The 12,187-nt window shown below is 42.4% G+C and overlaps 1 protein-coding gene across 3 annotated transcripts in view; it reads right to left on the bottom strand.

Annotated features, from left to right (window-relative positions):
• SLC41A2 (solute carrier family 41 member 2) overlaps positions 1-12,187 on the bottom strand; it is a 154,028-nt gene that overhangs the window by 112,305 nt on the left and 29,536 nt on the right. The window contains exons 1-2 of one of the 3 annotated variants that reach the window (XM_077472107.1): positions 7,367-7,740; positions 2,497-3,065 (exon numbers count right to left, since the gene is read on the bottom strand). In XM_077472107.1, the coding sequence (XP_077328233.1) occupies positions 2,497-3,015 (519 nt within the window). In that variant the 5' untranslated portion in view covers positions 3,016-3,065; positions 7,367-7,740. Of the gene's footprint in view, positions 1-2,496; positions 3,066-6,842; positions 6,934-7,366; positions 7,741-12,187 lie in introns of those variants that run through there. The other 2 variants (XM_077472108.1, XM_077472106.1) reach the window with 2 other exon arrangements.

The raw sequence follows: 12,187 nt of genomic DNA, 5'->3' as shown, positions 1-12,187 counted from the left end.
GGTTAACTAGAGGCAATCATGGGGTTCAAATTTTTATTAGGTAGTATATGGGGGTCCCTGGCGCTATATAAAAACCTGACGGGGAACCTAAATAACTAACTGGCTAACCAGCGTCACCAGTGACACTTATACTGTGATCGCTGGTGAAAGGGTTAACTAGGGGCAATCAGGGGGTTAAAACCATTATTGGGTAGTATATGGGGGTACCTAACGCTATAAAAAATAACTAGCTACCTAACGACACTAGTGACACTAATGCAGCGATCAGAAAAACGATCGCTTAGTGACACTGGCAAAAGGGGGTGAAAGGGTTAACTAGGGGCAATCAGGGGGTTAAAACCATTATTGGGTAGTATATCGGGGTACCTAGCAATATAAAAACCTGGCAGTGAACCTAAAAAAATAACTAGCTACCTAGCGACAGTAGCGACACTAATGCAGCGATCAGAAAAATGATCGCTTAGTGACACTGGCAAAAGGGGGTGAAAGGGTTAACTCTAGGGGCAATCAGGGGGTTAAATCTTTATTGGGGGGTGATAGGGGGCTACCCTGGACCTAACACTAACTGCCCTGACAGTTTTAACTGTTACAACTGACACTGAATGCAGTGATCAGTAAAGAAATGATCAATGCAATCAGTGACACTGTGATCTGGGGGGGGGGAGGGGGTTTGTGTACCTATGTGTACCTATGTGTCAGTGTAGTGTTTTGGTGTACTTACTTTTAGTCTTCTCCTCGTAGTCCGGTCAAAAAGACCGCCCCGAGGAGAATGACATCACTTCCTCCCTCCTGTGTAAACAATACACAGTGGGAGGAAGCTTGTCATTGGCCAGGAGCGATCCAGAGGGGGTGGCCAGAAACCAACCGCCATCCACTCATCACGGATCGCTCCTGGAGCGAACCAGACCGCCGTATCCAGCGGGAGGGGGTCCGATCGGACCCCCCACCCGCTTGAAGGCAGGCACGTACATCTACGTGCTTGTGCCTGCCTGTGCCATTGTAATGACGTACAATGGCAATACGGCGGTCCTTAAGTGGTTAAGCAGCGATAAAATATCACTGCTCAGCACATGGACATTCCTGGAAAAGATCGCTCACCTAGTTAACAAAATAGCTGCCTCTTTCCCCCATGATTCACTCTTCACTCTCCGATTTTCCACCTCTGAGCTGGTGAATCAGGGAGTGTGAATTCTGAGACAGATCACCAGTAAAGTGCTGAGATCGCAGCTTCATAAACTGGCTGTTTCTGTGTCAGTCAATAATAGATTCTCAGTGTGCGGAGATCAGCAGAGAACATGTTCTCCCCCGATCATCTCTATTTAATAAACCGTTAATGGACTGTGATCAACGGTGATCCTTGGGATCACCGCTAATCACAGTTACATAAACGGACACCTAAGATATTTGCATGCTACACCTATCTGCTCCAGATTACTGGAGGCAGTTTTATTTTTAGAAGACAGTCAGGTGTTAAAGATTTGCTGATCTTAGTAATTTGAGACGAGCCCCTGAGGCTAGGCCATACCAAAAATCCTGCTAGAAAATCAAAATTAGAAAAACTTCTAGCTATGTAAAGAGGAAGTAAACCCTGGTGGGTTTTACTTCTCGTCCATCTTCTGGCCCTCTTCCTTCCAGGTTGCGCAATTCCCCGGAGCCGTGTGACGTCACGCATGCGTACGGGAGCCGTAACTAATGGACCAGGCTAGGGAAGAAACGGCACTTAGTTTCCTTTCTTCCCCGCGCATGCGCCATAGGAATTTTCAGCAGACTACAAGTGAAATATCTCCTAAACGGCGCACATTTAGGAGATATTTCCAGTACCTATTATTAGGCAAGCCTTATTCTAGGCTTACTTATAGGTAGAAGTCCAAAAAGTGGGTTTACAACCACTTTAAATAAACCGGTTGCTTATACCTTAGCCTGAAGGTCTCAAACATTCTAAACAAAAGATTTTAATGCCTGTGTTGGGAACTTTCAAAATTAAAGTACAATTTCAGGCAAACCCCAACTAGTCTTAATAATGAACCCTTACCCCTCCTACCACCTACACCTATGCTGACTAACCGGTGTAAATAGATGTATATATTTAACCATTTTCACATGGGCCATAGAAGCCTATGGGTGACGTCACCACTCCAGGTTTTCCCAGCCGTTACCAAGTGCTCTCTGCTGCAGCTGGCTGACACATGGTAGATCATGTGACCAGACCGGAGCAGGGTGGTAATAGTTAAGCATATACATCTTTCTTACACAGTTTAGTCAACATAGGTGTTAAAAGGGAGCATTTTTAAGACTAGTTAGGTTTAGTCTGGAATTCTATTTTAAAATTTCCTTACGATACATAGATGAACAAGGGCTTTTACCGTGTATTTCGAATTTGTAAATACTTTAGTATGCAAGATTTGGGTGCAGGTTCACTTTAAAGATGAATTCTGATTGGTTGCTCTGGTTTAATGAATTTTGCACACTGACCCATATTAAAACATTGAAACAGACCTGTACAATGTCCAGAACCATTCCGGCAGACACGGTTCCAAAGCCCGCTAACAAGAATGGCACAAGTATTTGAAGTGCCATGGCAAAGCTAGATTCTTTTGGCAACTTTTTTCTGTCCTCCACCAGGGCATCAGTATCCGCATCCCCAGATGTCCGACTGTCCTGCAGCATAGCATCTGTTTCTGATACTTCCCTTCCATCACAATAATCATAGCTGTCAAAGTCATAACTTGTACTGCATAGGTTTGAGCAGTGCGGGCCATTTGCAAGGTAGCCCGGCTCAGAAAAATGGTGGTATTCCAAGTGCTGATCTGCTCGAATGTTAAAGCCATGTCCAGTGGGTGACAATCCATTGATTTTCTTCAGTCTTTCTTCCTGACCTTTGTGACAAGCTAGAGGAACCATCGTCAGCAAAAGAGTGAGGAATTCGTTAGACTGAACTGCATTCACGTTAACATTCCCGCTTACTGGGTCATCTTTTGTACATATTATAAATGGCCTCCCATCCTGGTCACTCATTATGCAGAAGCTGCTCCTTCAGGAATGGTTTAATACTGTTCACTTGGCTCCTGAACAAGAAAAAAAAAAAAAAAAATAGACTATTAGCATATGAGGTAATAAAACTTATATACATTTTCCTGGAAGAAAACTGTAGAAACATTTTATTTTATAAGCAAAACAGAAAAAAATATAAGGCAATTCAGTGGTATTTGAAGATTGCATACAAGTCACCTCAAGTCTAAAAACCCCATACACACTATCAGATTATCTGCTGAGTTTTTCCTTCAGATTTACCAAAACCATATAAATATGAGGACAAACCTTAGGAGTTTCAATGTGTATGCAATCAGGCAGGCCCTTCTACTACATGGTTTTGGTAAATCTGAAGGAAAAACTCAGCAGATAATCTGATAGTGTGTATGGGGCTTAAGGAAATCTGTACTGAGAAAATATGGATGGTGCCATTGTTGACCTTCTAAAAAGGACTAATGGCTTCAATACATTGGAGGTATTGATCTTGAAAATGAATGCAGATCAGGAGTTCTGAATTAATTTATACTTTCTAACCTGCATGCTCTTCCAGGGTAAGGACTCAACATATGGAACCATATACAGACAAGGCAACTAGTATCCTCCATAAGTCAGTCAGTACATGCTTCCATTAAGATCTAAACCCTAACTGGATGATATTTAATTTGTTTCATAAACTGCCACGTCTTTGGCAGGGGGTCATTAAATGCTTGTTTCAATATCTTATTTTTTTTTCCCCTTCACCTTGGTGCTACTGAAACCCTCTAGTCATTTTCACTTACCTACTTTGTGATAATAATAATAATAATAATAATAATAATAATAATAATAATAATAATAATAAATATAAAAAAAAAAAAAAAAAAAAACACACAACTATCTTGAACTTAAACGTGCTTGCGGAATTTGATTTGCTGAAGATTCATTTACATCCGGTCTGTATACATTTGCTCGTTTAATTAGCATTTTAGTGGTTGGGCTTACATCTACTTTTTTCATGCATTTTACATATTTAATCTACCATAAACATGTAGCATGTCCACCTCAACAAAGTATTCTAATTGCGCTCCAACGCTCCCTGACGACCGCATCGTCCCCGCAGACACCGATTCTTGGTAACCCTAGGTTCCCGCCGGGCCTACCGTCAACGCAGTTTCGTCGATTACGTGACTCCGACCTTACTAGGGCATCTCAGTTTGTAGCGCGCGACGGCTGGGTTTCTATTGGTGCCCTTATGGACCGAAGGGGTCCCTACGGTTTAGATTTTTGGGATGCCGCGCGTCTGCATCACTTTCTTCAGTCCATCCCGAGTCCCTTGGCTCATTCTAGACCGCTGACGGTATTTGAGGAGCACTTCTGACACTGAACCTATCCCCCGACTTCTTTCTAAAATGTATGTGCTCCTGAATACGCCGCCGCCAACGCACCGGATCTCTAGTCTTGCGAAATGGGAGGGGGACCTGGGCTGCACCTTCACGCCTGCACAGATTACGCGGGTTCTACGGTTTACCCTGAAATCTTAAATATGCACTAAAACACAGGAGTTGAATTATAAAATCCTCACAAGATGGTACCTGACCCCTAGCCGCCTCCACCTTATCTTCCCGGACGCGTCGGCACATTGCTGGCGCTGCGGGGAAGATGAAGGTACGCTCATGCATGTTTTTTGGTCATGCCCCAAGCTCTTGGACTTTTGGACTGCAGTCCGAAATATTGCCTAAAAGTTTACGGAATGGCAAATCCCGAATGACCCAGCCTTCTTCCTCTTACATTTATCGGACCTGCCCCCTAGGAGATATGCACGGTCAATCCTGCGCCATCTCACCAACGCGGCCAAATCTTGTATCCCTCTGCTCTGGAAGCAACAAACTCCCCCTTCCGTGGCCATGTGGTTACGGAGGGTGGAAGAAATTAACAAAATGGAAGATCTAATAATAATGACTGCTCAGGATAGGCAGGAAATTTACCGAAAAACCTGGTCTCTTTGGAATGGGTTTGTGTTGGGGGAACTGACAGGCGTTCGTGCAGGGGACTCCGAATCTCCGCCGCTCCCCTTCCCTAACTTTTTCCTTACCCCTCCTTCCCTTGTCCTTCCCTTTCCTTAATCCTTCCCCCCCCCCCTCTTTTCACTATTTATCTCTTCTACACTATCCCCCCGCTTCTTTTTTGCGCTTCTCATCCTCCCCCCCCCCTTTTTTTCTTTTGCTTTTCTTTGTGCGCTGAGGCCAGACTTTTTCTTAAATATGCGACCTAATGACTGCTTGCAGCGGTCGTGATTCTGGCCTATGGATCGGGACCTTGGGTTATTCACTGTACTTGATATATTTTTGGCCCCCCTTCCCGGTTCTGACAGAGGGGGGGGGGGGGGATATTGATAAGGTCGATCCAATGTTTACGGTGTAATATGTAACCAATAGTCGTATCTCCTGTTACTATGCTGCACATTTTGGAGGCTGCGACCTTTACTGTCTTGGTTGTCTTTTTTTTTATTGGGGCCCTACCCTATGTTTGTGGGAAAAAAATAAAAAATTAAAAATTTCTGAATAAACTTATATTTGCAAAAAAAAAAAAAAAAGTATTCTAATTGAATATAAGGAAGGTTGTAGGCCCCATACATGTTTTCCTCAATATAGTCTTGTAGACACTTACTAAAGTTGTAGATTTATTTTTTTACTAACTGACAGATCACATATGCAATAAAAGCAAATCTGTGTGCCCAGCAATTAAAGAGCAGCAGAAACCAGATGATTTCATCAAACTTGCAATACCCGAATACACTTTAAGGCTTATTCAATGAGAGAGAGAGTGCAGGAAGCAATGAGCCATCCAGCACAGTTATGGTAATCATATGTCATCTGTAATAGACAATGTATATGGTTACCCAGTGCTAGAAAGCGGAAAGCTTCCCTTTGCTATTTGAAGTGGTAAAAGATAAAACAGCGCACACACATACACACTCTGCCTGACCTTATGGCCTGTAGGAAGGTCAGCATAATGGCAACATCTTCTTTCAGGAAACCAGTAATACAGGCAGTCTTGGTCATACATGAAGGCACAATTTTCTAAGACTTCTTGTACACGGGACGTTTCTCAACCTCTCCTGAACACTGGAACATCACAGTTAGTAATCCACGTTTTAAAACGTGTGTTTAACAGCGTTTACAAGCGGGATTTGCATTCAGAAGCGTTTACTAAAGATGACCTCAGGAGACCCTCCAAAATGATTAGAAAGCACTAAAAACAAGTATTTAACTATTGCTGCGATTCTGGGAGAGATCAGTGTGAGTAGCAGCTGAGAAAGTGACGACATCGTGGCTCCGGCCACTCATAGCGCCGGGCCGCGATAACCAGAAGACATGACGAGGGAAAATGTCAGCTCCCTCGGAGTGGATCAAGATTACCTGCCGACACGTCTTTCTAAGGTAAGTATTTCATAATGAGCTAGTATGCGGTGCATACTAGCTCATTATGCCTTTTGCCTTACAGGGTTAAAAAAAAAATAATAAAAAAATCTACAGGTTTACTACAGCTTTAAGGTTTGAGCATGCGCCACAGACAGACAGATTAAGCTGTTGTAACATAAAACATCTTTATAAATAAAACCAAGTTTCATAAACAGATATATTGCTTTTTGACAAGCAGATGTACAACTTGAAAATATAAAAATAAAAATAAAACACAACTGTAAAAAACTCTATTGACTGTAATGTCATTGTACATATTACCAACATTAAAGGGGTTGTAAAGGTGTATCCTATGCATTAAGGTGAAAAAACACCTGTCAGTGAGCACCCCCAGCCCCCCGTTTTATTTACCTGAACCCTCAAACTTGTCCCACGCCCTCTCTGGCCCAGGGTTCTCAGCTCGAGTGGATAGATTGACAGCAGTGGGAACCAATGGCTGCACTGCTATGAATCAAATCCAAATGACGCAGGGGCGGGGCTGAGTCCTGCATTCAGCGTCTATGGACGCTGGACTCGGAAGAGTGGCCGCAAAGTAAACCCCCCCCCCCCCCCCCCCGGAGAGCGCTTCTCCCAGGGGATTATCAGATGTGGGGAGGAGCCGTGAGAGCCACCGAGGGACCCCAGACCAACCAGGAAGAGTGTGAAAACAGACCAAATTTTCAACACCAAGATAAAAAAAAAAAAAAAAAAAAAAAAAAAAAATCAATCACACACACACACACACACACAAAAGTTCAGTATATCAGTCAGATGTCCCGTGTACATTAAGCCTTACAATCAAATATCTTTACAGGGAGAAGAGTATTAAAAGAAAAGCATCAGAATATGAAAAAAAAAAAAAAAAAAAAAAAAAAATCACAGGTAAAGCCACCTACCTATAGGAGCAGGATACTATTACAGTTATTTTTTCACAATCCTCCAGACCAGTGATTCTCAACCAGGGCTCCGTGGAACCCTAGAGTTCCTCCAAAAGGTGGCTAGGGGTTCCTTCAGCATTGGGTCATTTCTGCCTCTCAGATAAGTTCCCACTGACACCATTGATCTTTTTAGCTATCTGTAAGGAGGGACTTATTCCCAATGACCACAAGTGTAAGGACCATTCTTCCCACTGACCATCACACTAATGTATCATGAGTTGTAGAGTTCTAATTTTTAGAAAGGGTGACCAGAGAACTATTTCAAGGGTTCCTCCATGTTGAAAAGGTTGAGAAAGGCTGCTCCAGACACAAAACCACCAGCTTGAAATAAACAAGAAATCTCCTACTCTACGTGTATAGTAAGCCATCGGAAAGCAATAGCATTTAACCCTTGCACTTTACAGGCGACACAAATGTGCTTTCCCTATAGCCAGAGATATGATAAGACTTTTTTTACAGTAATCAATTTGTAAGAAACTCATCTAGTATCATAAAACATCTTCCAAAGTCCAACACAGCGTTTACAGCTTTAGATGGTACTTCCTGGTGAACAATTACTATGGGCACCCAGCAATCACAGCAAGGACGAGCAACCTTTGGCATTGTGCTAGCTGTTGCACTACTTTCAGATGTCACCTGGGACAATTAGGTGGAGCCATAGCAAACAAAAATCATAGAATTTCTGGTTTACAGTAAGGCTTCATGCACACTGGACCTTTTTTTTTTTTTTTTTTTTTTTTACAGCTGCTGTTTTCAGCTTCAGACTTTTTTTCTACTCAATAAATTCAGCATGTTATCTTACGCGTCCATACACACATAAGCTGTTATCAACTGTTTTTGGCTGGGTTGTTTTTTAGCGGTAAAAAGAAAAAACCCAAAACTAGCAGGTTCTGAGAGGAGTTTTTTCAACTGTAAAAACGCTCCAACACTGAAAAAACGCAGATAAATGTGGCTCACCAGCATTTAACGTTTTTGATCCAATAAAAAAAAAAAAAATATTTTAAAAAAAATAATAATAAAAAAAACAAAAAACAAAAAAAAAAACAAACACACACTAAAAAAACGCTATTGCAAAAACGCTGAAAATTTATGGCGTTTTTATAACGTCCAGTGTGCACGAGGCCTAATAGTTCACACACCAAGACACTGATAATCCGATCAGAAAGATTAAAGAAATAGACAGCTAATCAAACCCAAAGCTAAATATAATACATGATGTATGGAATTCAGCCTTCTATATCCTTTCCAACTTTTATTAAAAACAAAGTGCACAATAATGGAGATTTCACAGATTTTCAAACAAGGAGCAGTTACATTCACCAAAGATTCAGTGAAGGTGAATTTTTCATTGCAATTTCCTTTAATGAAAGGTGATGGAAAGATCTGGCATTTTTTTTACAACATCCAAACTGCACCAAAATAATGACCAGGCCTAAGGAAAACCACAGATTCCACCTTTCTTCTAGGAGTTGTAAATGATCCCTTCTGTACAAATTTTGCTCCCTTTCTTGCCCCTCTTTACTAGGTGTGTCACAATGCTGATAAATGTAGCCATCTGACTGTTAAATGCAGACCTTACAGCTATCTCATCAATGTTTTGCCATGTACATAGTCTAAACAGTCCATACTGCTTCCTTAGCAATAAAGCAAGAATGAACAGAAAAAAGAAAAGAAAAGAAGAAAAAAAAAAAAAAGGAAGTCCACTGCCAGGTAAACGTGGATTCGGATGACTGGTTGACAGATGGCCAGTAGATGGGACTATACTAGCATTTAGGCATGAGCATATGCATGTTCTGTAGAAGCTTAAGATTTAGCAACAGCCAAAACTTTTCTTTGTTTCGTCTGAATGGAAAGGAAAAAACGGTCCTGCTGAGTTTTTCATTTCGGTCTGTGTTTCGGGATTTAAAAGTGTTACTAAACCCGCAACAGTAAAATCAGTTTGTATATGCAGTAAAGCATGCTTGTTATACTCACTGTGGATAATGGGTTAATCCCCTGCATTGCGTAAAAAGGCTATTTGATCCGGTCTTCTCTGATCCTCCCTTTCCTCTACAGTCCCCAAACCATCTCCTCATGGAACAGAGCCTTGGGGACAAATGCTCAGTTTGGTGTGTATTGCTAAAGAAATGTTTTTTTTTTGTTCTTGGGAAAGTGCATGTGATCAGCAAAGGGCCAATCAGCACTGTTCAGACAAAGAGCCAGGGGTCCTGCAGCCTCATAGGACAGTCAGAGGAGAATGAAAACTCCTCCTGCAAGCTTTAACCAGACACTGGGCACAATTAACTAAAAGGGTATCCCATGCATTATGGTGGTCATGTGACCACTTAACACATGCGATAATAAAAAGGTCAATTCACCATTGCTCATATGCGGTATTTAGAACAAAGCACCAAAAACGTTTGTTAAATACCAGATAAAAAAAATAAAAATAAAAAATAAAATAAAAAAAAGGCATTAATGACAATTCACAAAAAGGAAAGAAATAAATGTATGCTATATTTAGATACTGGTCCAAGTTTGCGATAACTAGGGCAATGGTCAGACCGCCCAGTGATAGGTTTATAAAAAAAAAAAAAAAAAAGTTTATATGCAAATTATTGCTCAAAAAAAGGGGGTATGGGTGCTTTGGGGTGGGAGGTCAAGGGCCTCATCCCCACAACCCTGGCCAGTGGTTGAGGGGGTCTGTGGACAGGGGGCTTACCAGAATCTGGAAGGCCCCTTTAATAAAGGGGGCCCCCAGATCCTGCCCCCCTATGTCAATCAGTATGGGGTACATAGTAACCCTGCCCATTCACTAAAAAAAGTGTAAAAGCGAAGACAGGAGGCAGTTCTTTTATAAAAAAAAAAAAAAAAAAAAAAAAATAAGTCCCCAGAAGTAGATTTTTATTTATTTATATATGTTAAGGGCACATGGCCTCGTATGGTTCAGGAGAAAGGGGAGGTGCTTGCTCACCCCCCCTTTGCTTGCCTGCCGGCTGCATGCTCCAAAAGAGGTCCGATACGGATTTTGGGGGAGATCCCACGCTGTTATTTTGGTCTGGTATGGACTGGGGAGGGGGAACCCCACGCCACTTTTTTCTTTCATTTTTTTCAATAGCTGGGTCGCAGCAATTGATACTGCGAGTCATTTTAAATGGGATTTGACATTTTTCTTTAAAAGTGTCAGTTTTGCTGCTCTATGCATGCTACAGATGCTGGAAAGCAGGGGGGGGGGGGGGTGTTTGGCCCATCTCTACTTGCAAAATGCTTACAATTAAATACCACATGAAGACTGCTATACACCTCAAAAATAATTGCATGTCCATGTTCTATGTACTGTGGGAGACCAGATATAGTGAATGCAGGGTCCTGGGTAACTGACTTGTACCCATTCTTCTCTTCCAAATGTTAGGGGTTCCTAAATTGTAGTAATTAACATTTTAGCTCTATGTGAATTTGAGCATAGCTGATTTGCACCAAACTGAATGACTCATCAACCAGAAGGATTAAAAAAAATAAATAAATAAATAAATAAATAAACATAATAAATTAGAACAATAATATCAGAGGCGTACCACTGGAGTGGGTTGGGGGGGGGGCGGTCCTCCCTGGGTGCCACACATTGAGGGGGGTACAGATCATGCAGTAAAATCGTGGGGAGTTTGTCATTAGCAGTCCTTATGGAGCAGGCTGGCAGCTCCGCGCCTTCTCTCTGTGCAGCCGAGCGATGTGCAGGGAGGGAGGCAGGAAGAGGCAGTCAGCCAGGAGAGGATTCAAGCCTGCTATAAAGTGGTGTGGGGAGAAGCTCTATGGTGCCTGGCATCTCCTTTTACACCTCCGGCCAGCAGTGCATACTTTACAGTGGAGGGGAAGGGGCGGCGGACTGGGACAGGCCATGGCTTGTGTACAGTGGCTAATATAGCGTGGCTAATATAGCAGGCATCACAGAGCTGCCAATCGGTAGTGTGTGTGTGTGGTTGCAGAGATGTTCAGTGGAGTACATGTGCGGGGGGGGGGCAGAGGGTCGCTGAGAATTACCGAATGATGCCGAGGTGTACAGAACTGTGCTGGGGGTACAGAGGCCAACTGGAGGTAATAAAGCCATGCTGGGGAGTACAAAGAGGGGGGGGTGCAGAGGTGTGCTGGAGTTACAGAGGTGTACTTGGGGATACATATATGAGGGGTGCAGAGATGAGCAAGGGGGTATGAAGGTGTCCTTGGGGGGGGGGTGTACAACGATAAAACGTGGATATAGTGTGCTGGGGGTTCAGAGGCATTCTGGGAGTGCAGAGAAGTCCAAAAGAGGTGCAAAAGCATGCTGGGGGTACAGAGATGTGCTGAGGGGTTAACGGAGGTGTGCTGTGCTATTTGTGAAGCAGTATACTGTAATATTTGTGGTGGAGCAGCATAATGCAATATCTGTAATACAAACTGCACTTACACTTGTGTAGTCCACTTTTAAAAAAGGTAGGGCAAGTGCATATTTTTTAAATGACAAATGTTTGTGTCTTTACATTTTAAAATTAGGGGGAATTCTTAAGAAAGAAAAAAAAAAAAAAAAGGAAATCTAGCCAGGTAGTTATACATTTGTGTATGCTGCAGCTCTCATACACAAACACTGGTGTATATCAGCCTCCCTTCCCTTCTTGGCCATTCACAGAAAACTTTCTATTCTGTAAACCATTTACAAAATACAAGTGCATCGCCAAGGGGGAATGGAGCAAATATGTAACATTACTTCTGCATACGAGAGTCGTAGTGGACCAGAAGTACAGTAGTAGTAGCTTGAATATACAAATT

This window comes from Lithobates pipiens, unplaced genomic scaffold (assembly GCF_037356315.1).
Source record: "Lithobates pipiens isolate NorthernLeopardFrog02 unplaced genomic scaffold, aLitPip1_a1.2 Scaffold_8, whole genome shotgun sequence".
Classification (NCBI taxonomy): domain Eukaryota; kingdom Metazoa; phylum Chordata; class Amphibia; order Anura; family Ranidae; genus Lithobates; species Lithobates pipiens.
Note: the sequence above shows the minus strand (reverse complement) of the source record. Positions and strands in the feature narration are given on the sequence as shown.